This window comes from Pyrus communis, chromosome 5 (genome assembly GCF_963583255.1).
Source record: "Pyrus communis chromosome 5, drPyrComm1.1, whole genome shotgun sequence".
Lineage (NCBI taxonomy): Eukaryota > Viridiplantae > Streptophyta > Magnoliopsida > Rosales > Rosaceae > Pyrus > Pyrus communis.
The window spans coordinates 20377218-20404550 of record NC_084807.1 but is presented as its reverse complement, the minus strand read 5'-3'; the positions used below and the strand labels follow the sequence as shown (position 1 = coordinate 20404550).

The 27333-nt window shown below is 37.2% G+C and overlaps 2 protein-coding genes and 1 pseudogene across 2 annotated transcripts; all 3 read left to right on the top strand.

Moving 5' to 3' along the window:
- Positions 1-4931: 4931 nt before the first annotated feature.
- On the top strand, positions 4932-13983 carry LOC137733437 (uncharacterized; annotated as a pseudogene).
- Positions 12822-14168, top strand: LOC137734378 (uncharacterized calcium-binding protein At1g02270-like). The gene is made up of 6 exons (XM_068473655.1): positions 12822-12841; positions 13090-13198; positions 13315-13440; positions 13690-13800; positions 13876-13983; positions 14115-14168. Exons 1-6 carry the CDS (start codon positions 12822-12824, stop codon positions 14166-14168), a joined length of 528 nt encoding a protein of 175 aa, XP_068329756.1.
- Positions 14169-16514: 2346 nt separating this feature from the next.
- LOC137733436 (NAC domain-containing protein 5-like) lies at positions 16515-24191 on the top strand. The gene is made up of 6 exons (XM_068472586.1): positions 16515-16794; positions 17293-17564; positions 22587-22749; positions 22872-23191; positions 23284-23508; positions 23603-24191. The coding sequence occupies exons 1-6, from the start codon at positions 16599-16601 to the stop codon at positions 23891-23893; spliced, it is 1467 nt and encodes a 488-aa protein (XP_068328687.1). The 5' UTR covers positions 16515-16598; the 3' UTR covers positions 23894-24191.
- The last annotated feature ends 3142 nt before the right edge of the window (positions 24192-27333 follow it).

Below are 27333 nucleotides of genomic sequence, written 5' to 3'. Positions count from 1 at the left end.
GGTCAGAATGTGCTTTAAGTTATGCGCTCCTCTCTTCTTGTCGGTAGATAAGGCTAGGAGTGGTTGTTGAAGGTAGTCGTCTTTCATTCTCGTGGTTGTACTCTATCATCTAAATTTTTTAAGCTGGCTTTAGGGCAGGTTTGATATTGTTGTACTTTGAAAAAAAATTTCTTCTGTTGTGCTGTGACAATAAACTTATTTTTGTTGCTTCACGTTTTCAGCTTTTTTTTTCACCCAAAATTATGAAAATAAGCTGTTTTTAAGTGTTTACCAAACACCTTTTTGAGCTGAACTTTTTTTTATACCCACTTTTTATAAAATCAACTCAGTACCAAACTAGTCCTTAAGGCCCTATGTCTTGATTTTCTCATCCTTTGGTGGGCTTATCCAAATCTTATATGTTAAGCTCAAAACAACTTATATATTATTTTAATGAGTTTGAAAAATCTATACGTTAACAATGGTCTGCTCATTTAGAGATTTTATTGAACAAAATTTTGATCATGTGATTTATCAATCAATATTTACCTAGTTGTAAGTTGTAGCATTGGAAATGAGAGATGAAGTCACAAAGTAATCATGAGCTACAGCCCCACAGCTACAAGGTTTATGCTTTTATAGATTCGTTCTGCCACTTAATGGAACATTGTTCGAACAAGTACTTGATCAAGGTGAAACTGAAGTAATCAGAATCTCTACCCAAGAAGTGGAAACATTTGCTCCAAGTTCAAACAAGTACTTGATCAACAAGGAAACCTTTACTACAAGGGACAAGTGATGAGAGGAAACGGTGGACCCACACAATCACATCAAAGGGTAGCCTCGTCACTCGTGATTATTTTCATTAAGGAGTGATTCATTTTATGTCTTTAGATTAGACAAAATTGATTTCAAGTATTTCTCTAATAGTATAATAACATGTGATATTCTGTTACGTATTTTGCATAGGCCTAACATTTGTGTTGTATTTTTCGTTATCATGTCGTTTTTTTGTCATACTCAATATCTTAACGGGTCGTATCGTGTAATACTTGTTAAGATAAATGGGTAATATGATCCGACCCGATATCGACCCGTTAATATTATCAGGTAATATGACCCGACTCGCTATCGTTAAAGGAAATATGTTTTAAATCCATAAATAATAATAAAAAAACATAATTTGATCCAAAAAAAAATAGAAAAAGATAAACATAATACTACATTAGTATATGCATACCACATTATCACATAAATATTACTTCAAAGCATTAAAAAAATAAAAAAAATTTAACTTTCAAGTATTAGATACCCCAAAATAAGAGCCAAATGAAAAAACATTAGTACATTACTACAAAATACCAAATGTTCAAGGATATGCAAAATGAAGGGAGTTGCATTTCATGAGGTTTATATGGTTTTAAAAATCCGAACGACGATTTACCCTTCCCAAAGCATAGACGATGTGATAACGAGCGTTTGCATATTTCTTCACACTTTTTACACTTGTAAATTAATTATTATAATTTTTTAATATGTTTGGTACTTTTAAATTACTTCATTTTTTTTATTTTAATGTATTTTTTTTATTTTTTAAATCTCACTCTATGCCTATAGTATACTCTAAAAATATATAAATAAATAATTAAAATTTAATTTTTTTTTAAATTTATATAGAATAAACATATTTAATATACAATATATGCATATACACTATGGCTATTATATTTTATAGCAAGTTTATTTAGTAGTTTAAAAAATTAAAATCATCAAAATATCTATTTTTTTAACATGTCAAAACGGGTTACATGCGTGTCACTCCCGTGTAAACCTGTTAAGGACCCGCTATTAACAGGTTCTTATAGTGTAACCCTCTAATGACCTAATTAGTTATCGTGTTAATCCGAAACCCTATACTTTCGTATCATTTACGTATCGTGTTAATGAGTCATGTAAGAAATTAGCAGATCTAATTTTGAACACATTGAAAATTCTCTCATTTACTACGGTCCTGAAATAACTTCTTGAGACTTGCAATTTGTTTTGGGATCTATAAACTGAATCAAGCTAAACTATTAGAAAGATTATTTTTAGTAAGAGTAACCACGCTAAAGTGAATTAAGTAATTAGTGAGATAAATATATTGAGATGAATCTCATGTTACAACCAAAGAATTTCCAACAAATTGTACCTAAAAAAATATTCTCTAAAGTTTGCCAACTGGCTTGAGAAGTCAAAATGTGCTTTAAGTTATGCGCTCCTCTCTTCTTGTCGGTAGATACGACTAGGAGCGGTTGTTGAAGGCAGTCGTCTTTCATTCTCGTGGTTGTACTCTATCATCTGAATTTTTTAAGCTGGCTTTAGGGCTGGGTTAATATTGTTGTGCTTTGGAAAAAAAACTTTTTCTGCTGTGCTATGAGAATAAGCTCATTTTTGTTGCTTCACGTTTTCAGCTTTATTTTTCACCCAAAACTATGAAAATAAGATGTTTTTAAGTGTTTACCAAACACCTTTTTGAGCTCAGCTTTTTTTTATACCCACTTTTTATAAAATCAACTCAGTACCAAACCAATACTTAAGACCCTATGTCTTGATTTTCTTGTCATTTGGTGGGCTTATCCAAATCTTATATGTTAAGCTCAAAACAACTTATATATTATTTTAATAAATTTGAAAAATCTATACGTTAACAATGGTCTGCTCATTTAGAGATTGTGTTGAATAAAATTTTGATCATGTGATTTATCAATCAATATTTACCTAGTTGTAAGTTGTAGTATTGGAAATGAGAGATAAAGTCACAAAGTAATCATGAGCTACAGCCCCATAGCTACAAGATCTATGCTTTTATAGATTTGTTCTGCCACTTGATGGAACATTGCTCGAACAAGTACTTGATCAAGATGAAACTAAAGTAATCAGAATCTCTACCCAAGAAGTGGAAACATTTGCTCCAAATTCAAACAAGTACTTGATCAACAAGGAAACCTTTATTACAAGGGACAAGTGATGAGAGGAAACGGTGGACCCACACAATCACATCGAAGGGTAGCCTCGTCCCTCGTGATTATTTTCATTAAGGAGTGATTCATTTTATGTCTTTAGATTAGATAAAATTCATTTTAAGTATTTCTCTAATAATATAATAACATGTGATATTCTGTTATGTATTTTGCATGGGCCTAACATTTGTGTTGTATTTTTCATTATCATGTCGTTTTTTTTTGACATACTCAATATCTTAAAGGATCGTGTCGTGTAACACCCGTTAGGGTAAATAGGTAATATGATCCGACCTGATATTGATCCATTAATATTATCAGGTAATATGACCCAACTCGCTACCCATTAAAGGAAATATGTTTTAAATCCATAAATAATAATAAAAAACATAATTTGATCCAAAAAAAAAAAAAAAAAACATAATACTACATTAGTATATGCATACTGCATTGTCACATAAATATTACTTCAAAACATTTAAAGAAAAAAATTTACCTTTCAAGTATTAGATACCCCAAAATAAGAGCTAAATGAAAAAACATTAGTACATTACTACAAAATACCAAATGTTCAAGGATATGCAAAATGAAGGGAGTTGCATTTCATGAGGTTTGTATGGTTTTAAAAATCCGAACGACGATGTACCCATCTCAAAGCATAGACGATGTGATAACGAGCGTTTGCATATTTCTTCACACTTTTTGCACTTGTAAATTAATTATTATAATTTTTTAATGTGTTTGGTACTTTTAAATTGCTTCATATTTTTATTTTTAATGTATTTTTTAATTTTTTAAATCTCACTCTATGCCTATAGTATACTCTAAAATATAAATAAATAAATAATTAAAACTTAATTTTTTTTTTTAAATTTATATAGAATAATAACTACTATAATACATATTTAATATACAATATATGCATATACACTATGACTATTATATGTTATAGTAAGTTTATTTAGTAGTTTAAAAAATTAAAATCATCAAAATATCTTCTTTTTTTAACGTGTCAAAACGGGTTACATGCGTGTCACTCCCGTGTAAACCTGTTAAAGACCTGTTATTAACAAGTTCTTATAGTGTAACCCTCTAATGACCTAATTAGTTATCGTGTTGATCCGAAACCCTATACTTTCGTATCATTTACATATCGTATTAATGAGTCATGTAAGAAATTAGCAGATCTAATTTTGAACACATTGAAAATTCTCTCATTTACTATGGTCCTGGAATAACTTCTTGAGACTTGCAATTTGTTTTGGGATCTATAAACTAAATCAAGCTAAACTATTAGAAAGATTATTTTTAGTAAGAGTAACCACGCTAAAGTGAATTAAGTAATTAGTGAGATGAATATATTGAGATGAATCTCATGTTACAACCAAAGAATTTCCAACAAATTGTACCTAAAAAAATATTCTCTAAAGTGATCTATCTAATATTTATTTATCAGACGGGCACAAAATATTTATAAATAAATCTGAGAGGTGAATATATGGAGACATATTTTGATTTAAATTCCATGAGAATGCTATCGATTTTTTCAGTTAGATTTTCTCGATCTACCTTATCGACTGTTTATCCTACACGATGACGAAATTCGTCTACTTCTTATATGCCCTTTGTATTCAAAACTGCAAAATAAGCAATTGAATCAGAAATTTCAGTCTCACAACCTTCCCTCATTTAATCTTCTATTTGAAAAAAAAGGGATACAAAATCTTCTCATGATCCCTGGAGCTTCTCTGCCCTTTCCGAGGAAGCACCCCCACCAAGCCATACAGCAAACAGTTCCACAGGTAGGATTGCCCGGGGTCCCACCAAAAGTCACGACAACAAAAATTCCAGACCCCACCATGTAAAACCGGAAGCAGAAGTTTAATAGCTTCTTCCATAAGCAAAAAACGTCCCCTGAAAGCCCAAGACTTTGATCGACCTCAAGTCAATTACTGTTTTTCTTAATCCTACAATAACCCACCCAGCATTCCATTTCTCCTACATGAAAGAGGATGGCTTCCAATGGAATCCCCTTCACCAGAGCAGCGGCAGGTGGCATATCACTGCGAGTGGGATTCCGATTCCACCCCACAGAAGAAGAGCTGATCAGCCATTACTTGCAATTGAAGCTCCGGGGAATGGATTCCCTCGTCAGCGACGTCATCCGTGAAATCAACATGTGCAACCACGCGCCCTGGGACTTGCCTGGTAATTATTTGCAAAACCCCACGTGTTAAATTTTCATTATTTTTCTTAGTTCAATGAGTCTGATAATCTGTATAATCTGTATTTGCCATTTGGTATTTGGGTTTAATCCATATGTAACGTATTACCAAACCCAGTTCTTAAAAAGTTCAATCTTTTTATTTTATTTTTGGTGACAACTTTAGTAATGTGTAACTTATTCTAAAGTTTGAATCTCTGTTTAGGCAATTGGGTTTGATCCAAACGTAACTTATTACCAATCCCGGTTCTTAAAGTTACTATTTTTTTTTTTTTTTCTTTAGTGACAATTTTACGAAGGTCAGAGATTTTAACACGTAACACTCTTCTGTGAGTTTGAAAAATTGTAAAATGTTCATTTTTTAAAGTGCAAATAGCTGTAGATGGAGTGCGACAATCACTACCTTTTTACTGATACTTTTTAGTTTGCATTTGAATGAGTCTAAAAGTATGTGTTGGTTTGATCCAAATGTTGTTTTTTTATGCAGAGATGTCACTGATAAAGTCGGATGATGAGGAATGGTACTTCTACAACCGACCAATTTACAAAAAAAACAGCAGAAACGACACCGAAAGGGCGACGAGTGAAGGCTTCTGGAAGATCACTGGCCCGGTGAAAGAAGTTAGGGCTCGAGATAACAAAACTATCGGTAAAAAGAGGATTCTGACATTCTACCGAGGTCGCGGTCGTAATGCCCAAATTACCCCCTGGGTCATGCATGAGTTTTACATCCCTCAAATCAGTCCTAATGCTAATCAGGTCGTCGTTCTCTTTCTGTTTTCGGGTTTTTGTTAATAATGTTATGGATATATGATGTACAATTTGCAGCATTGTATGAGGCAAGTTCTAAACCGGAGGCTTGAAGGGTTATGGTTGTGAAACTCAAGTCTATTTGGTTTGGTTCGAAGGGGTTTTGGTTTTGAAATCATTGAATGGATCAAAATCGAAACCCCTTCAAGCCAATTGGCTTGTTCTGTAAATGTGCAAAGTTTAGTGACTTTTGGTTGGAACCTTGTGTTGGGAAAAAAAAAACTTAGAGTACACAACTCTAACACAAGTGTTGGAGAGACAATACAAGTAAACAAATTACTTGTATTACACAAACAAAATATTACAACACAAACTATCAAAGACACTCTTGAGAAGCTATGACACTCACTCACTTTCTAGAGACAAACTCTAGAGCACTCACACTCTTACAAGACTATTCTTTCTTCTCACTCTCACTTGCTTGCTTTCTTACAAGCTTGCTTGGTTGGTTACTTGTTGATTTGTTGATACAAATGGTGTGGATGCCTTCTCCTTTTATAGGCATGGATGGGACCTTGGAGAAGCATGGACACACCATGCTAGATATATCTAGATAATTCCACTAACTTCCTAAGCTAGAATTATCTACACTAATCTTGCATGTTGGTGGAAACCTCACCATTCTTCTAGACTCTTCCACCAACTTAAGAAACAACATTCTAGTCATTTCCACAAAGTACTACTTTAACTTGGATAATTTAGCTAACCAACCTTAGTGAATGTTCTAAAATTCTTTATTCTAGATTTGTGTAGGTCCTTTAATGAGATGGGGTTGATTTCTTTAACACTCCCCCTCAACACCATCTCATTCTTCTCTTCATGCCGAGTTGACGACGAAGCTTTTTCTTGCATGCCCATTTGCATGATATGGATTTCACATCTCTTCGCTTTGGCACTGGATTCCAAGCTTGATTTAGCTTTGCTGCAGTGACCTCTTCTCCCAACTTTGAAGCACTCAGGTTCAACTGTTTCTTTTTCTATGGCTGCGTTGGCGTATTTAGGATTTTGCTTCCTGATTCTTGTTGACCTCCTTAGTTGTGATTGTGGAGTTAATACTTCCACTTCACTAGGTCTATCTTCTTCTGGTTGTTGATATATGTCAGCTTGCCAAGGGTTTTGGGGCACTGCTTGCTCAACATCATCACCATTAAGCAAATCCTCAGACTCATCTGGTTTCGACTGGATTCGAACAATTTGCTCCCTCATCTTTTGCTGCAACTTATCTTCTATCTCTCTTGAATCAGGCAACGCCTCTTTTTCTGAGGACCACCAAGAAGATGTTTCATCAAACACCACATCTCGTGACGTGTAACACCTTCCATTCGTAGGATCACAACATTTCCACCCTTTTCTTTGGCTGTCGTATCCCACAAAGATACATTGGACTGCCTTCTTGTCAAACTTGCTACGTAAATGACTTGGAACAAATACGTAGCACACACAGCCAAAGACTCGAAAGTAACTAACTGTCGGTTTCATATCCCACAGTTTCTCAAAGGGTGAGACAAATTCTAACCTGGGTTGAGGAAGCCTGTTGATCACATAAGCTGCAGTTCTCATTGCTTCGGCCCAAAACCTTCCTGGTACATTCTTGGCATGGAGCATACTTCGACATATTTCTGCAAGATGCCGGTTCTTTCTTTCCGCTACGCCATTCTGTTGTGGCGTATTGGCATAGGTGAACTGGTGACGTATTCTACATTCTTGTAGATACTGGGAAAACTCATTCGAGGTATATTCTCCTCCATTATCTGTGCATATGCAACGGATCTTCTTTCCTACTTCTCCTTCAATTGTCTCCTTAAACTCTTTAAATTTTGAAAATGTTTCAGATTTTTCTTTCATAAAGAAAACCCACACATACCTCGAGAAGTCATCAATGAACGTCACCATGTATCGCATCCCACTTATCGATGGTTGCTTGACAGGCCCGAACACATCGGAATGAACCAACTCCAACGGCTCTTTCGCTTTAAACTTCGACTCTTCGTATGGTAGTTGATGTGCTTTACCATACTGGCATCCTGCACAGACCGTGTCTGTTCTCACGTCAAGCTGAGGTAACCCCTTAAGCATTGACTTCTTCATCATCACATTTAGCTTGTGATAGCTAACGTGACCCAATCTCATATGCCATAAATCTGTTGTCTCGTTCTTCCTTGTCTTGTCTATGTATGCAGTTTCTGCTGACATTACATAGACTGACTGCAGTCGCCATCCCTCCATTGTTGGCGTCCCTAAGATCTTGAGGTGTCGATACACCTTCACATCTCGTGGACCAAACAAGACATAATTTCCCAACGACGTCAGTTGCGGCACTGAAAGCAGATTTTTCTTCATACCTGGAACATGGTAGACATCTTGAAGCGGCACATGATTAGTGTTGTATCGGGGCTCAATTATTGTCTTACCGATGTGAGCAATCGGTAGCCTCGAGTCGTTAGCCATCATCACTAAGCGGCCTCCTTTGTACTCAGTCAGACCTTGTAACTTTTTCTCATCACCTGTCATATGGTTTGAGCAGCCTGAATCCACGATCCAATCATTCTGGTAGTCAATTGACTCCAAACTTGTTGCTGTGAGAGCTGACTCTTTCTTCTCTGTAGCAATAGATGCTTCACCGTCCCATTCTTCCTCCAGGGCTAGAGACGAAATGACGTCCCAATCATCTTCACTTTTCTTCTCTAAGTTGTCAACATTACTTTCTACAGGCTTTTTGAACCAGCAATCATTCGCCATATGGCCCTTCTTTCCACAATTGTAACATTTGCCCTCAAATCTTTTATTATTCTGGGACTGTCCACGGTTGCCGTGATACTTCGGAGCTCCCCCTGGCCGAGAACTCCCTCCTCCTTGATGACATTTTTCCTTGTCACCATTTCTTTTAGATCCACCACCAGCACGCTGCTTAAAGTTGCCTTTACTTTTGGTGTAGAGCGCTTCCTCCTCACCTTTTAACGAGACCCCTCCTATTTGATTTGCCAAAGCTTCTTGATCAGCAAGCAAATTCTCGAACTCAACAAGTGATGGTTGGGTCGGCCATCCTTGTACAGCGGCAACGAAGCCTCGATATTCGTGTCTCAATCCATGGATAATTATTCTTTTTATCCTGGATTCTACAATGGCAGCACTAGGATCTAATTCAGAAATTTCACGGCAAATAGACTTTACCTTGTGGAAATACTGTGCAATCATCATGTCCCTTTGGGCCACTGATAACAAATCGTTCTCGAGAAGCTGCAATCTTGTATCGTTCCTCTTTGAAAAGAGTGTGGCGACGGTGTCCCATGCTTCTTTTGGTGTCTTGGCCTTCCGTATGTGCTCTAACATGTCATCTTCAACTGTGGTTTTTAAGGCAAACATGGCCTTACCTGCCTTGATCTTCCACTTCCTCAAAGCGACGCTGGTGTCTTCTTCTGGCTGCGTAACTTCATTACCACCAACGACATCCCAAAGATCTTGGCCTTATAGGTAAGACTCCATAGACGTCGCCCACGTGTTGTAATTTTTGTTGTTCAACTTCTTGATTCCTCCAACAACTTGAAGGTCTCCCATCGTGTCGGCAGAGCTTCGATAAGCCGAACAAGATTAACGAATAATCTTGCGAAGTACTAAACTTCTCACGATTCTCAAAAGCTTTAATAGAGACGGTCCCTGATCGTACCGCTCTAATACCAATTGTTGGGGAAAAAAAACTTAGAGTACACAACTCTAACACAAGTGTTGGAGAGACAATACAAGTAAACAAATTACTTGTATTACACAAACAAAATATTACAACACAAACTATCAAAGACACTCTTGAGAAGCTATGACACTCACTCACTTTCTAGAGACAAACTCTAGAGCACTCACACTCTTACAAGACTATTCTTTCTTCTCACTCTCACTTGCTTGCTTGCTTACAAGCTTGCTTAGTTGGTTTGTTGATTTGTTGATGTTGATACAAATGGTGTGGATGCCTTCTCCTTTTATAGGCATGGATGGAATCTTGGAGAAGCATGGACACACCATGCTAGATATATCTAGATAATTCCACTAACTTCCTAAGCTAGAATTATCTACACTAATCTTGCATGTTGGTGGAAACCTCACCATTCTTCTAGACTCTTCCACCAACTTAAGAAACAACATTCTAGTCATTTCTACAAAGTACTACTTTAACTTGGATAATCTAGCTAACCAACCTTAGTGAATGTTCTAGAATTCTTTATTCTAGATTTGTGTAGGTCCTTTAATGAGATGGGGTTGATTTCTTTAACACCTTGTTTAATTTTCTGTTGGTGATAGTTCATTACATAATTGGTTTTCCAACTTATTTGCAGAGGGATTTCGTTCTCTGTCACGTAAAGAAGAACTGTCACGTGAAGAAGAAATCAGGTAAGAATACAGACGTTGCAACCTGTGATGAAGGTGAATCTAGTAACCACAACAGTGCACCTGACTTTGAAAATCAACCACAACCACCACATAATATGGGTGTTGAAGAGGTGAGAATGTCAAGCACGAATGGTGATTAAAACTTCTTCATATATATATATATATACACACACTCCGAGCAAAAGAAACAGATCCAAAACCTTTGCTTGTTTGTTGTTCATTATGCAGGAACATAATCAGCCACCACAAAATCTGGACATTTTTCAGTGGCATATGGGCAGTATGCTTGCAAATGCGCATGATAATAATGATTACCATGGAATGCAATCTGCACTTGCAGCTAATGAACGGGATGAAAATTCAGACGGGGAGTTCGCAAATACACTTATTGTTGACCCGTATCAGGATTCCAGTGAAGAAATGACTCACACTAACATCCTTAATGCCACTGAAGAAATGATTCGGCGGTCCAAAGCTGTCATTGGTAAGAAGAGGACCTTGACGTTCTACCGGCGTTGTGAGCCTAAACCGAAAAAAACCAACCGGGTCATGCACGAGCACTATCTCATAGATAGTGAAGCCAATCCTAAACTGCCTCAGGTCGCTCTCTTTTCCAGTTGCAGAGTTTGCTATTTTGTTCTTAGTTAATTATCTTTGGATTATGCGACATCAAATTTGTGTCGGATTGATGTTTCCGTGTTTAACATACATGAAGTAATAGTTTTGAAGTGTGGCAATTGGATTGGATCTATAGCTCATAATATTGTTGTCCAACTTATGCAGAAGGATTTCGTTATCTGTTGCATGAATAAAAAATCCGATGAGGAGGTTACCTCAATCGGTGAAGTTGAACTTGGCAGCTGTAGTGTGTCTAATGTTGAAGATCATGCTGCAGCTGTTGTGACTCCAGGGGTGAGAATGAGAATCATCTTACCTTTTAACATTTATCTCATGGATCATGAGAAATTTATCGAAACTTAATGCATCACTCTTTGATTCTCTTCAGTTACAGGATAACGGTTCCTCTACACTCCTATCATCAGGATACATAGAGCTGGAAGATGTTCTGCAAGCCAATGGCACTAATGATGATTATAATGTAATACAATCACCATTTGGAGATAATAATTGTTCTTATACCAATAAGAATAATATTACAACCTGTGATGAAGGTGAACCTCACAGTTTCACTGTATCTGATTTCGAAAATGAAAATCCACATGATATGGGTCAGGAGGTGAGAATAAAAATGCTTATTTGAATATTTCTAATATGAACTTTATTAGCACAAAAGTGTATCAAAATTTAACCTGCTTGTTTGTGATTTTTAGTCCAGTTATATGCTCAGTCACAAAAAGACATGGATTCACTCCGGTTACATGTGGCACAAGAGTCACCAACATATGTTATATCCAAGAATAATGTTTCTACCAATGATGACGATGAACAATTTAGGAACACCGTTTCTAATTCTGAAAATCAAGCCACGAATAAAAGGATTTCAGAGGTGAGAATGAGCCTCTTTAAACATTTTGTTATATGAACTTCTTATGGATATATTCTAACTTAGCTCGTTGTTCATGATTCTTAATCTAGGTATGTCCTCCACCAGAAGAAGATCTGGAAATTTTCTTTTATCCACCTCAACTAGAGGACTACACACTGTAGCCGCCAATGAAAACAACAGTGGGAGATGTTTTGCATGACAATAACTATATTGCATGCAGTGAGTTTCAATCCTGAATCTGAAGCTAATGACTTTTTTTCCACGAAGTTCTTGAATAAGGTTATAGTTAACTATGGTTATTAGTCCTATGAAGAAGTAACATAAACTTATTTTGAATGATTACAAGCTACCGAAGTGCAGTAAGGAGTGGTACGAACACCGAAGTAGTGCCATGGATGTGTAAAATGCCTTTATGCATTAGCTTAAGGAGACTAGTAAAGAGGCCTTTTGAATTAGGCATGGAAGAGGTAGCTGGAAGCAACTGAAAGTGTTCTTTCAAGTTCCCTGAAATATCTCCCTGAAGTCGTTAATCAAGTCCCCCATGGAATAATGTTTCGACCAAGCCATAATGCTAGCCTTATTGGCAATGCTTTTGTTTGTTCTGCAGCTGTTGTCGCGTGGCTGCTGTAGTATCTATCAGTTTGCATATTAGTGTTACTTGAGATGTATTTTTGTTATATTTGGAATGATTATCAAAACATATGGTTGTAGTTTAAGGTCTTGAACCTTTTTGTAATTATCCTTTTGTATTGTTTATCAGAACCTCTTGACTTTGAATGGTCTTTTGCATATTCTTTTCTCTTTCTATATATGCAATGTCAATTGTTACATGTTGTCTATGTTACACCCAACTAAGGAGAAAAGATATCCAAAGGATACACGGCTGCAATTAGGCTGCGACAAGGATACTTAGAGTACGATGCCCATCGTACTCTGTGGGTGAGTCTCCTGCCTCGTCTTTCTTAGTTAATGTTCCATGTCAAAGAATCTCATTTATAATACTCTGAAGAAAATCTTTAAAATATACATCCTTTTGAAGGTGCTAGCTATCCTAACTGGGAAATCCTTTTGAAGGCCTCCTTCACAAACAATGGAAATTTAATAAATTATAGGCTTTCTCTGGTTGTATTCTTTTGTGTAGGATGGTAGTTCTTATATTTGTATTTTTTTTATTATTCTCGATGCAGTGACTGGAATGGAAGTAAACGAGGCCATGTGTACAAATTCCTTAGATCACAGGGTTTTGAATCAACATATGACACTGCTCATCAATATACCGATGCGGATGCTCACAAGGTTGGTGTTTTCTGGATTTAAATTCAGAAATCGGTGATTTACTGGCTGCCACAGGGCCCATCTATACAATGTTCATCATCTGTTTTAACGGAATATTTGTATTTTATATCCGACAGTGGGTTAGCCACCGCAATCATAGGGGAAACATCTGCGGTGTTGACTTCATTTGGCTTTGTAATCCCAATAAGTCACGAAAACCACTAAAGACTAGTTGGTGCGAAGCTGTTTTTGGAATATTACGGGTAAGCAATTGAGTTTCCATATTCTATAATACTGTCATTAATACTCATCCGTTCACATTTTCTCTACGTACTATCTAATTCCTTGCCACAGAGGGCAAGAATCGTAGTTCATCAGATTTATTGTGCACAGAAAGCTTTGTTCAAAACTTTTGAAAAGATGCTTCGATCCTTTATATTATAGGGCATGCAAGCTCTAGACAGTTTCTACATGCAATCCTAGTAACTTCCTTTTTCCTTTTGGGTTTTCAGCGCCAGCTTCAAAAAGCTTCGATGGCTGAAAATGATGCATTTGCCTTTCTGAAGGGTGATGGTCATGGTGATTTTATTACGTCCTCAGCTTTCTGTGAAGCACTACAACAGGTTGGTTCTATTAGCTATTAAGCTGTATAAAGTTCAAATGGAAAGATCAGACTTGCTCATATAGGTATTTTGCAGGTTAATTTAATTGGTCATCCTACGGGACTAGGTTTCCAGGAGACAAGGGATCTCTGGATCCAGGCAGATGCGGATGCAAATGGTGTTCTTGATTACGAAGAATTTAAGGTACATTACATCCATAATAATTTCGTTTATTTTCCTTTTGAAATTACATTAGCATTGCCGTCATGTAATAGTCCTTCCAATGTGTAGCTTTATGCATTGCTCATACACAAAGCTATTTGCATGATTTCCAGGTGTGTGTTGAGCACAACACTCGTTCAAGAGCAATTGAAAATCACTTTATCTGAGCGTTAAGCCTGACAACATGTATGTCTCTTTATATATTTCTTTTTCCATCTGTGTCCAGAGCGTGGTTCAAAGTTGATGTTTGGACATATCTTTCCTCAAGCTTCGTGCTAGAAAATTGTCAAGCCTGCCAACTGGCTTGATAGGTCAGAATGTGCTTTAAGTTATGTGCTCCTCTCTTTTTGTCGGTAGATAAGGCTAGGAGCGGTTGTTGAAGGTAGTCGTCTTTCATTCTCGTGGTTGTACTCTATCATCTAAATTTTTTAAGCTGTCTTTAGGGCAGGTTTGATATTGTTGTACTTTGAAAAAAAATTCTTCTGCTGTGCTGTGAGAATAAACTTATTTTTGTTGCTTCACGTTTTCAACTTTTTTTTCATCCAAAATTATGAAAATAAGTTGTTTTTAAGTGTTTACCAAACACCTTTTTGAGCTGAACTTTTTTTTATACCTACTTTTTATAAAATCAACTCAGTACCAAACTAGTACTTAAGGCCCTATGTCTTGATTTTCTCATCCTTTGGTGGGCTTATCCAAATCTTATATGTTAAGCTCAAAACAACTTATATATTATTTTAATGAGTTTGAAAAATCTATACGTTAACAATGGTCTGCTCATTTAGAGATTTTGTTGAACAAAATTTTGATCATGTGATTTATCAATCAATGTTTACCTAGTTGTAAGTTGTAGCATTGGAAATGAGAGATGAAGTCACAAAGTAATCATGAGCTACAGCCCCACAGCTACAAGGTCTATGCTTTTATAGATTCGTTCTGCCACTTAATGGAACATTGTTCGAACAAGTACTTGATCAAGGTGAAACTGAAGTAATCAGAATCTCTACCCAAGAAGTGGAAACATTTGCTCCAAGTTCAAACAAGTACTTGATCAACAAGGAAACCTTTACTACAAGGGACAAGTGATGAGAGGAAACGGTGGACCCACACAATCACATCAAAGGGTAGCCTTGTCACTCGTGATTATTTTCATTAAGGAGTGATTCATTTTATGTCTTTAGATTAGACAAAACTCATTTCAAGTATTTCTCTAATAATATAATAACATGTGATATTCTGTTACGTATTTTGCATAGGCCTAACATTTGTGTTGTATTTTTTGTTATCATGTCGTTTTTCGACACACTCAATATCTTAATGGGTCGTGTCATGTAACATCCGTTAAGGTAAATGGGTAATATGATCCGACCCGATATCGACCCGTTAATATTATCAGGTAATATGATCCGACTCGCTACCAGTTAAAGGAAATATGTTATAAATCCATAAATAATAATAAAAAACATAATTTGATCCAAAAAAAAAAAAAAACATAATACTACATTAGTATATGCGTACCGCACTGTCACATAAATATTACTTCAAAACATTAAAAAAAATAAATAAATAATCTTTCAAGTATTAGGTGCCCCAAAATAAGAGCCAAATGAAAAAACATTAGTACATTACTACAAAATACCAAATGTTTAAGGATATGCAAAATGAAGGGAGTTGCATTTCATGAGGTTTGTATGGTTTTAAAAATCCGAACGACGATGTGCCCATCCCAAAGCATAGACATCGATAACGAGCGTTTGCATATTTCTTCACACTTTTTGCACTTGTAAATTAATTATTATAATTTTTTAATGTGTTTGGTACTTTTAAATTACTTCATATTTTTATTTTTAATGTATTTTTTTTTAATTTTTTTAAATCTCACTCTATGCCTATAGTATACTCTAAAATATAAATAATTAAAACTTAATTTTTTTTTTAAAATTTATATAGAATAATAACTACTATAATACATATTTAATATACAATATATGCATATACACTATGACTATTATATGTTATAGTAAGTTTATTTAGTAGTTTAAAAAATTAAAATCATTAAAATATCTTCTTTTTTTTAACGTGTCAAAACGGGTTACATGCGTGTCATTTCCGTTTAAACCTGTTAAAGACCTGTTATTAACAGGTTCTTATAGTGTAACCCTCTGTTTATCCTACACGACGACGAAATTCGTCTACTTCTTATATGCCCTTTGTATTCAAAACTGCAAAATAAGCAATTGAATCAGAAATTTCAGTCTCACAACCTTCCCTCATTTAATCTTCTATTTGAAAAAAAAGGGATACAAAATCTTCTCATGATCCCTGGAGCTTCTCTGCCCTTTCCGAGGAAGCACCCCCACCAAGCCATACAGCAAACAGTTCCACAGGTAGGATTGCCCGGGGTCCCACCAAAAGTCACGACAACAAAAATTCCAGACCCCACCATGTAAAACCGGAAGCAGAAGTTTAATAGCTTCTTCCATAAGCAAAAAACGTCCCCTGAAAGCCCAAGACTTTGATCGACCTCAAGTCAATTACTGTTTTTCTTAATCCTACAATAACCCACCCAGCATTCCATTTCTCCTACATGAAAGAGGATGGCTTCCAATGGAATCCCCTTCACCAGAGCAGCGGCAGGTGGCATATCACTGCGAGTGGGATTCCGATTCCGCCCCACAGAAGAAGAGCTGATCGGCCATTACTTGCAGTTGAAGCTCCGGGGAATGGATTCCCTCGTCAGCGACGTCATCCGTGAAATCAACATGTGCAACCACGAGCCCTGGGACTTGCCTGGTAATTATTTGCAAAACCCCAGGTGTTAAATTTTCATTATTTTTCTTAGTTCAATGAGTCTGATAATCTGTATAATCTGTATTTGCCATTTGGTATTTGGGTTTAATCCATATGTAACTTATTACCAAACCCAGTTCTTAAAAAGTTCAATCTTTTTATTTTATTTTTGGTGACAACTTTAGTAATGTGTAACTTATTCTAAAGTTTGAATCTCTGTTTAGGCAATTGGGTTTGATCCAAACGTAACTTATTACCAATCCCAGTTCTTAAAGTTACTATTTTTTTTTTCTTTAGTGACAATTTTACGAAGGTCAGAGATTTTGGCACGTAACACTCTTCTGTGAGTTTGAAAAATTGTAAAATGTTCATTTTTTAAAGTGCAAATAGCTGTAGATGGAGTGCGACAATCACAACCGTTTTACTGATACTTTTTAGTTTGCATTTGAATGAGTCTAAAAATATGTGTTGGTTTGATCCAAATGTTGTGTTTTTATGCAGAGATGTCACTGATAAAGTCGGATGATGAGGAATGGTACTTCTACAACCGACCAATTTACAAAAAAAACAGCAGAAACGACACCGAAAGGGCGACGAGTGAAGGCTTCTGGAAGATCACTGGCCCGGTGAAAGACGTCAGGGCTCGAGACAACAAAACTATCGGTAAAAAGAGGATTCTGACATTCTACCGAGGTCGCGGTCGTAATGCCCAAATTACCCCCTGGGTCATGCATGAGTTTTACATCCCTCAAATCAGTCCTAATGCTAATCAGGTCATCGTTCTCTTTCTGTTTTCGGGTTTTTGTTAATAATGTTATGGATATATGATGTACAATTTGCAGCATTGTATGAGGCAAGTTCTAAACCGGAGGCTTGAAGGGTTTTGGTTGTGAAACTCAAGTCTATTTGGTTTGGTTCTGTTAAAACCCAAAGAACCACAAGAAACCTGAGCAAGGAGAAAAACTGATGCACACTATTTTCAGGAAGAATTTTCTAATTAATTCAAAGATGATAATGGCCTTTTAAAAGGCTTTACAAGATAAAGGAATGTAAATGCAACAGCCCACGATTTTACAGCTCCTAGAATCGTGGTATTTGACTAAGCTTGAAACTGAAAGTGCAACAAACCTGTTCCTAAGAATCAGGCATTTATTAACAGCTACAAAAACAACTACGTGAGTAGCCCTAGAAACAAGGAAACCTAAGCCAACAACTTTAACATCCTCCCTTAAACTGAATACCAAGTTATTCAGTTTACTGTTGGATACGAACCAACACCCATCAAACTTCGCAATTTCACGAACACATCAAACTTCAAGGGCTTTGTAAGAATATCTGCAACTTGCTCCTGGGTTGAACACTGAACCAATTCCACAGTTCCCTCCTTCGTAAGATCACGAAGAAAATGAAAGCGAACATCAATGTGTTTGCTACGACCATGCAAGATTGGATTTCTTGAGAGTTTGATGGTTGATACGTTGTCACAGAATAACACCGTAGCCTTGCTTTGATCATAACCTAGTTCCCTTAGAACTCTTCTTAGCCAGATAGCTTGACAAGCACCGGACGCTGCAGCAATGAACTCAGCCTCAGTGGTGGAAAGAGTGACCACTGGCTGTTTCTTCGAGGACCAGGATACAGCACCTGAGCTCATTAAAAACACATACCCCGAAGTGCTCTTCCTGTCATCTTGATCACCTGCATAATCACTATCCATGTATCCCAGAAGCTCTTCATTTCCTCCCTTCTTATAGAACACCCCGAAACCAATAGTCCCCTTCACATATCTCAATACTCTTTTTGCTGCCTGTAAATGCATTTCAGTAGGCCTCTCCATGTACCTACTGATCAAACTCACTACATATGTCATATCCGGACGTGTAGCAGTCAGATACATAAGACTTCCAACAATTTGTTTGTAAAAAGTGCTGTCTACCCTAACTCCACCTTCGTCCTTCACCAGCTTGAATCCAGGAACTACTGGATTATTCACTGGATTGCATTGATCCATTCTGAACCTGTCGAGCACCTCCTGCGCATATTTTCGTTGCCCAATGAAGATACCATCAGATCTCTGCGATACCTCAATGCCAAGAAAGTACTTCATCTTTCCAAGATCCGTCATATCAAATTCTATCATCATAGACTGTTTGAAATCTTTGAACATAACTTCATCATTTCCAGTAAATATGAGATCATCAACATATAGACAAATAATCAAAACTTTACCTCCCTCTGCTGTTTTGATGAACAAAGTATGTTCATATGGACACTTCTTGAAACCTTCATTAATAAAGTAAGTCTCTATACGGCTGTACCAAGCTCGTGGAGCTTGTTTAAGACCGTACAAGGCTTTCTTAAGCTTGTACACTTTGTGTTCTTGTCCCGTTTTTTCATAGCCAGGAGGCTGAGCAACAAAGACTTCCTTATTTATCTCTCCATGCAAAAATGCAGACTTGACGTCTAGTTGATAGATCTCCCATCCCTTTTGAGCAGCCATCGAAATCACAACTCGAATCGTGTCTCGTCTCGCTACAGGTGCAAATACCTCATCATAATCTATCCCATACTTTTGGCTGTACCCTTTTGCAACGAGTCGCGCCTTGTATTTGTCGACTTCTCCATTCTCATTGAGTTTCGTCTTGTAGACCCACTTCACCCCGATAACTTTACTGCCAGTTGGTAACTCTGTAAGTTCCCACGTATCGTTTCTTTCTATTGCCTCGATCTCCACGTTCATGGCTGCCCTCCATTTCTCATTTTTTACTGCATCTTCATAAAACATGGGATCACTGTCAATGAACAAAGCCAAGTTGACAAAGTCTTCTTCCTCAGAGAGGCCTTGCCCACTCTCATAATCATTCATCCTTGTTGGCGGTCTTCGTGTCCGTGCCTCATGAGGTGAATCTTCTTGAGCACCATGATCCACCTCTTCGACATTTTCACTGTCTTCAGTTTCACCACTGTCCTCATATTCTTCAGTGCTACTGATTTCTGACTCCTCATTTGCATCAACTTCTGTCTCTACTTCTTCATCTGTTTCCCACTCAAGGTTAGCAACAATGGCTTCCTTGTAGCAAGCCTCCCAATCCCAGCTTTGATCTTCTTCGAAAACAACGTCTCGGCTTACAATTATTTTCTGAGAGATTGGATCAAATAATCTGTAAGCTTTTGACTCGTCACTTACCCCAAGAAATATGCATTTCTGACTCTTATTGTCAAGCTTTATCCTTCTATTGTCAGGCACATGAACGTGCGAGATACATCCAAAGATTCTGAAATAGTTCACTGATGGTTTGACTCCACTCCATGCTTCTTCTGGTGTCTTGCTTCTCACGGCAAATGTGGGACTTTTGTTGAGAATATGCACTGTCCAATTAACAGCTTCAGGCCAAAATGTTTTTGGGATATGCTTTCCAGAAAGCATACTGCGAACCATGTTCATAATCGTCCGATTCTTCCTCTCGGCAACTCCGTTTTGCTGGGGAGTATATGCAGCTGTCAGTTGTCTTCGAATTCCATTCACATCACAAAACGTTGTGAATTCTTGTGATGTGAACTCCCCCCCACGATCAGTGCGAAGAGTCCTTATGTATGCTCCTGTTTCCTTTTCAACTCTAGCTTTGTAATTCTTAAAGACAGCAAAAGCTTCAGATTTTTCAACCAAAAAATATACCCAAGTCTTTCGACTAAAGTCATCGATGAAAGTAATAAGATACCGTTTTTTACTGTTTGATGTTGGATTTATAGGCCCGCAAATATTAGCATGTACTAGCTGAAGGATTCCAGAAGCCCTCCATGCTCTTTTCTTTGGAAATGCGTCCCTTCGTTGTTTCCCCACCAAGCAATCTTCACAGACTTTAAAAGGAGTTTTGAATTCTGGCATACCCTCCACCATTTTCTTTTGTTGAAGAACTTTAAGACCACTCCAGCTTAAGTGCCCATATCGACAGTGCCATAGTTGGGATTGGTCTGTGATAAGAGAGACAAGACACCTTTGTTCCTTTATCTGACACCGAGCAATGATAATGAACATCCTGTTGTGTGACATTGACGTTTGAATAATTAAACCCCTCTCAGGATGAAAAATCTTGCAGGTTCCATGTTGCATGAGAACCGCAAGACCCTTCTCTTGGAGTTGCCCAATGCTCAGTAGGTTGTTCCTCAATTCTGGTACGTAAAACACCTCGGTGATCACGTGCATGATGCCATCAATCTCCATTCGAATGCTCCCCTTTCCTTGTACTTCCATGCGTGCATCATTTCCCAGTTTAACTGAGTCCTGGAGGTTTTTATTAAGATCACAGAAAAACTCTTCCCTCCCACACATATGATTACTACACCCTAAGTCCAAGAACCAAAAACAGTCACTTCTAGCCTTGTTGTCATTCACATATGCCATGAGTAGCATTTCTTCACTTGTCTCAGCAATGTTTGCCTGTTTTTCCTTTTTAGGGCACTCCCATTGAAAATGACCAAGCCCATGACAGTAGTAGCATTCAATCGTGGATTTGTCATACCCAGACCGGCCACGTCCTCTTCCTCTTCCTCGATAAGAACCACAACCCCCACTCCGTCCTCCTGGCTGAAATTCATTTGTGACTTGCAATGCTTGTTCATCCATGGTATGCCTACTCATTCGTTGTTCATGGACGAGTAAACTACTTTGAAGTTCGTCAATGGACAGAATGTCAATATCATTGGACTCCTCTATGGAGCACACAACATAATCAAATTTAGGCGTCATGGACCGTAAGATCTTCTCAATGACCACCACATCACCCATCTGTTCTCCATGAAATCTCATCTTGTTGGCAATGGTGAGTGTTCTTGCAAAATAGTCATTCACTGACTCTCCTGTCTTCATGTGAAGTACCTCAAACTCTTTACGAAGAGCTTGCAGTTGTGCACGTTTTACACGAGCCGTGCCTTGATATTTTTGCTTCAAGGAGTCCCAAATGTCCTTCGCTGTGTCCTTCTTCAAGATTGTCTCCAATATCGATCGATCGATAGCTTGAAACAGATAATTCTTCGCCTTTAGATCTTTAAGCCTGTGCTCCTCGATCGCCTTCTTCTGTGTCTCTGTAGGATCCACTCCTTCTGCTGCTGCAGGAATCCCAACTTCCACCAGACCCCAGTACTCTTTGGATCGCAGAAAATTCTCCATGAGCATGCTCCAATGATCATAGTGCCCATCAAACTTAGGAATGGCTGGCTGCACGAAACTGCTTTCACCAGCCATATTGTTACTCCTTCTCACTGAACTCGTGTTTGATTTAAGACTTTGATCAGGCCCCGTGGTGGGGCTCTGATACCAGATGTTAAAACCCAAAGAACCACAAGAAACCTGAGCAAGGAGAAAAACTGATGCACACTATTTTCAGGAAGAATTTTCTAATTAATTCAAAGATGATAATGGCCTTTTAAAAGGCTTTACAAGATAAAGGAATGTAAATGCAACAGCCCACGATTTTACAGCTCCTAGAATCGTGGTATTTGACTAAGCTTGAAACTGAAAGTGCAACAAACCTGTTCCTAAGAATCAGGCATTTATTAACAGCTACAAAAACAACTACGTGAGTAGCCCTAGAAACAAGGAAACCTAAGCCAACAACTTTAACAGGTTCGAAGGGGTTTTGGTTTTGAAATCATTGAATGGATCAAAATCGAAACCCCTTCAAGCCAATTGGCTTGTTCTGTAAATGTGCAAAGTTTAGTGACTTTTGGTTGGAACCTTGTTTAATTTTCTGTTGGTGATACTTCATTACATAATTGGTTTTCCAACTTATTTGCAGAGGGATTTCGTTCTCTGTCACGTAAAGAAGAACTGTCACGTAAAGAAGAAATCAAGTAAGAATACGGACGTTGCAACCTGTGATGAAGGTGAATCTAGTAATCACAACAATGCACCTGACTTTGAAAATCAACCACAACCACCACATAATATGGGTGCTGAAGAGATGAGAATGTCAAGCACGAATGGTGATTAAAACTTCTTCATATATATATATATATATATATATATACTCAGAGCAAAAGAAACAGATCCAAAACCTTTGCTTGTTTGTTGTTCATTATGCAGGAACATAATCAGCCACCACAAAATCTGGACATTTTTCAGTGGCATATGGGCAGTATGCCTGCAAATGCGCATGATAATAATGAGTACCATGGAATGCAATCTGCACTTGCAGCTGATGAACGGGATGAAAATTCAGACGAGGAGTTCGCAAATACACTTATTGTTGACCCGTATCAGGATTCCAGTGAAGAAATGACTCACACTAACGTCTTTAATGACTCCACTCTGCCAGAGTCACCTAGGAAGGTGTATTTAGAGGATTGTGGAGTAAGCAGTGACTCAGACACAGAAGTACCACATGCACGTGGAGTTGCACAGGTAAAAAAGCGTTCTGCCAAAACTTCGCTTAACTTTTTGGTACTGGAAGCTTTGGAAACTTGCTCATGTTTCTGATTATTATTATTTTTTAGTGCATGAGTTCACAAATTCTTAGTGTGCCACAAGCTGGTTCGAGCCTCTCCGGAAGAGAGAAAGCCGTTATGCTTCGTAACCAGATCTTCAGACAGGCTGCTTCCTCTATCGATGTATTACCTAAACCTGAGACTGATCGTCTTCAATCAGGGCCGGCCGACCTTCTAACAAGTGCCCTCGTAGCGCTAGGCAAAGTTAATGAATTAAAACAGCAGCAAAGCAAGGTGAGTGAGAGAACCCAAGCTGCAGCACGGAGAACATGAATAATGATTCTTTGGAGAGCCTATTTCCACGACTTAATCTGGTTTATTTTTGCAGGCCAAAGAAGCTGCAGAGCGTCGAGCTGCTGTTGATTTTCCCACGAAGAGGAACTTTATAACAGAATCTAACAAAGACGCAGAGGCGGTTCAAGGCAATAATACAGAAAAGGGTTTGAAGCGGACGCACAATGCAACCACCGCCGGCAATTGGATGAGCTGTTCTTTGATTTCCTGGGAAACTTCCCCCCCATTAACAAGTCCCCCATCAGTATACCTTTTCAACACGGTTCTAGGTGCAATATTGTTCTTTGTTTTTGCTCGGGAATTAGTTTTATACGGGCAGTGGTGATAGATGAGCGTCTCACAATGAATAATATGCCAGACTTAGTGGTTTCTTATTGCTGCTATAAAATGTGGGAGTACCAGCCATGTTTTGCAGTGATGAAATGTTTATATTTGGCATAGCCTATGGAGTTTGACATGTTTCTGTTTCTACGGACCAGATGTAATGATGTATGGCTGGTACTGGAATCTCAGTACAGTATATTGTTTTTTGTTTAATCATTTGGGGAGCGGGGATTGGAACTCTTGAGATATTTTTTTAAAATTGTGAAAGAGAAATACTATTAGACTATGATGGTGTTAGAAATTGAAAATGTTAAAGAAATCATATGAAAATTCTAACTATGAGGATATCATTTAAAACTGTAAAAGATAAATATTACTAGACCACGCTTGTGTTGTTTGAAGTTGAGCGTTCAAATGTTTTCGTTTCCTATAATTGCAAAAGATAAAAATGAACAGGGTGATAGAGGCTCGAACTCTCGACCTCAAGACCAGTCAGAAGCTATGAAACCTACGCGCTAGCCAACTGCTCCACCACCCCAACCTCAAAAATTTTGCTTGGTCAAAAATGGTTTGAAGGAGACCTGCGTTACCATTCAGAATTAATAGTTAAAAAGATTACGCCACAATTTGTGGGCCAAGATATTTCTAAGCATTTGAATATTTACATTGTTGTCACATTAAATATGATTCACAAGCCCCCCAACGTACTGCATCGGTGGGCTATGTATTTTTCTTGCCGACGAAAAATTTCAGCTTTTAACAAATAGTAATAGATGCACTTTTTCAATTTCAATTATGTTTGTTGTGTGAGTTTATTATGTTTTACACATGCATACGCAATAAAATTAGAGAATTTATAAAAAGTTCAGCACTTATTGTTTTATAAAAGTTACAGCTGGAGAATGACCTTGAGACCGTAAAATTAGACGGGCTAGTTACGAAAAAGTCTGTCGACAAATATGGTAAGATTGAGTGGTAATTATGTAACTTGAGATAAAGATAGGTCATTATTTTGGAGGAGAAGAAGTGGTACTTGAGACTACATGGTGAGGAAGTAGTTGAGACTTGTGAGGGAAGTCTTAAAGCCCTATTGGATATCTCCATTCTCCAATTACAAAATTGTGAATATATATATTTTTTGTAAAGAGGGAGGAACCAAAGGGATTCCTCCACCCACATCAATTATGACATCGTATCATATGCCTCTCACAAATAACTGATTTTAAAGAGATCAAATTTTTATATTATCTTTTATAAATTATATAATGTGGTAATTGATGGTTGGATTTCTTTAACGTTTTAAAATAAGAGCTCAATCATAACATCATGCAGTCAATAAACAATGGTCTAAAAGTTTAGTTTCCTTCGTATTTTCCCTCACAAAATTTGTGATATCGTGATCTTATTCGATTTGACATTGAGATGTCTTAGAGTAGAGCAGTCCTTTCCAAAGTTTCTAAGTGATGATAGATGGATCAAAGATGAAAATCACCCAACCTGGCAATGCCAATTGCAAATGGAATCTGGAAACGTGAGAAAATTGAAAGGGCTATTCCACAGCCAAAGTACGTGGTTTTATACTTTCACATGTGTTGCTCTTAAACTTCTTGTCTCAATTGCAGCTTTAAAAATAGAGTACGTTGCCAACTTGGTCATCAATTATTATCCGAGTGAAAATTAAGTTTTTTTAAATTCATTAAAAATTGCAAATTTCATCCCTGCTATAAGATTCAAGACTATTTTATTCAAATTCTATCAATTTAAGTCACGTGACTAGCATATGATATACTTTAGGAGATAATACCGTTATGTATCAAGAATGAGTATTTTGGCTCGTTTTTGCATGTTTAGAAGAGTCGATAAATGTAAAGGTTTTGGGCCTTTTTGAGTGAACTATTTGTTTTAGTGAAGCCTAGAGTTAATAATTTGGTTAGGGGACTAGGAGTATACACATGAATGCAGTTTTGTAGATTTGAAAACCATGGATGATCAACTTGAGCTTAATCTTCCTTAGTACTCTCTTCAAACTTTGAATATTATGCGATCTCTTTCTCCTTTAGAATATAAGATGATGATCATGGTTGACTTTAACAAATTAAAATAAAATAAAATATCAAAGTTAAGAGTGCAAAATATGAAAATGAAGCATAAATATCACTCTATTAGAAAAGCCTAGTATTGTTACGAGTTAACTTTAACACATCATTGTTTTGTTTTTTTTTTTTTTTTTTTGGGGAAAATGGGAATACAATACCCAGGCTAAGAAGCCAAACATACAAAGAAAGCCTACCGCAAGGCAAGCAAACAACACAGCAGAGGGAGATAAAAGGAAGACACCATAGCCACTCTACTCCGTCACTCCCTCCACTGTCCATAACCATCAAGGAGGACAGGGTAAGCCATCATTATGAAGTACAAAAGCTAACGAAGATGAGGGTCTATTGACCCAAGAAACCTCACACATCTCCGCACAACACTGCGACGTCAAGAAGTTCACCGTAATGTTAGCTGGTCTTGAAATCCAAGACCAACAACAGTTCTGAAAAGACTCCCTTAACCGTCTAGCATGCAGTAAAGCAAGGTAAACCTCCCAGCTGCCATTCTCAATCGAATTCGACAGAGAAGTAATAGATTACTACATATGCCCAACTAATACTTGTTGTCGTTACATTGAAAGAGTGAAAAGAAAACAGATAAAAACAAATACAGGGTGCAAATTAAAAAGAATGAGTGTATAAATATCATTTTCTATCGAATGCTTTTGGTCAAAATCCTCTCTTTAGCAAAGGATGAGGATCACTCTGACCAAGCTTATTCAACAATTATTATAACTTTTAAAGAGGTCTTTTATTTGTAATCATTAGTTAAAATTTTAACGGTCTGATAAACTTGATCAGGAGTATCCTTATCCTTTGCTCTGGAGAGAATCATGATCCCTTGGAATTCAATGTAGGAAAAGGACGTGTAACTTAATCTGACAGATGTTATGAATTGGGAAGATTCCAAGTGTTAAAATATTCCTAAAGCTAAACTTCCAAGAGGGGTTGTCTACCAAAAAAATCAAAGGAAAAAAATGTAAACTTCCGAGAGGGGTTGATCAAAAGGACAAAAATATATATAAATAAAAAAGAAAAGCGTGGCATGTCAGCAAGCTCGTTCGGGAAGTCCGAGACTTGATTAGCTGGATCAAATAGTACTGAGTATTGTGAAGAAAGATTTTTCAATGTTACCGGTACACGAGATACTACATCATGTATCATTATATAAATGGTGGAATATGTATACTAAAAAGTTAATAATTTAAAAAATAAAATTTATCAGTACTTCTATTAAAACGTGATGTACCACTTATGTTTCCGTTATAATAAAAAATTTCTTGTATTCTGAAGTGACTTTATAAAATGAAGTGTGCTATTCACATCTTATTTTACTTCTCACACA

Excerpts from the sequence above, each read along its gene's own strand:
- LOC137734378 (XM_068473655.1), top strand. The coding sequence starts at position 12,822 with ATGCCCATCGTACTCTGTGG. Across the intron at positions 13,199-13,314 it reads CCGATGCGGATGCTCACAAG|TGGGTTAGCCACCGCAATCA; the intron begins GTTGGTGTTTTC and ends TATATCCGACAG. Across the intron at positions 13,441-13,689 it reads CTGTTTTTGGAATATTACGG|CGCCAGCTTCAAAAAGCTTC; the intron begins GTAAGCAATTGA and ends TTGGGTTTTCAG.
- LOC137733436 (XM_068472586.1), top strand. The coding sequence starts at position 16,599 with ATGGCTTCCAATGGAATCCCCTTCACCAGAGCAGCGGCAGGTGGCATA. Across the intron at positions 16,795-17,292 it reads CGAGCCCTGGGACTTGCCTG|AGATGTCACTGATAAAGTCG; the intron begins GTAATTATTTGC and ends GTTTTTATGCAG. Across the intron at positions 22,750-22,871 it reads ACATAATATGGGTGCTGAAG|AGGAACATAATCAGCCACCA; the intron begins AGATGAGAATGT and ends TGTTCATTATGC.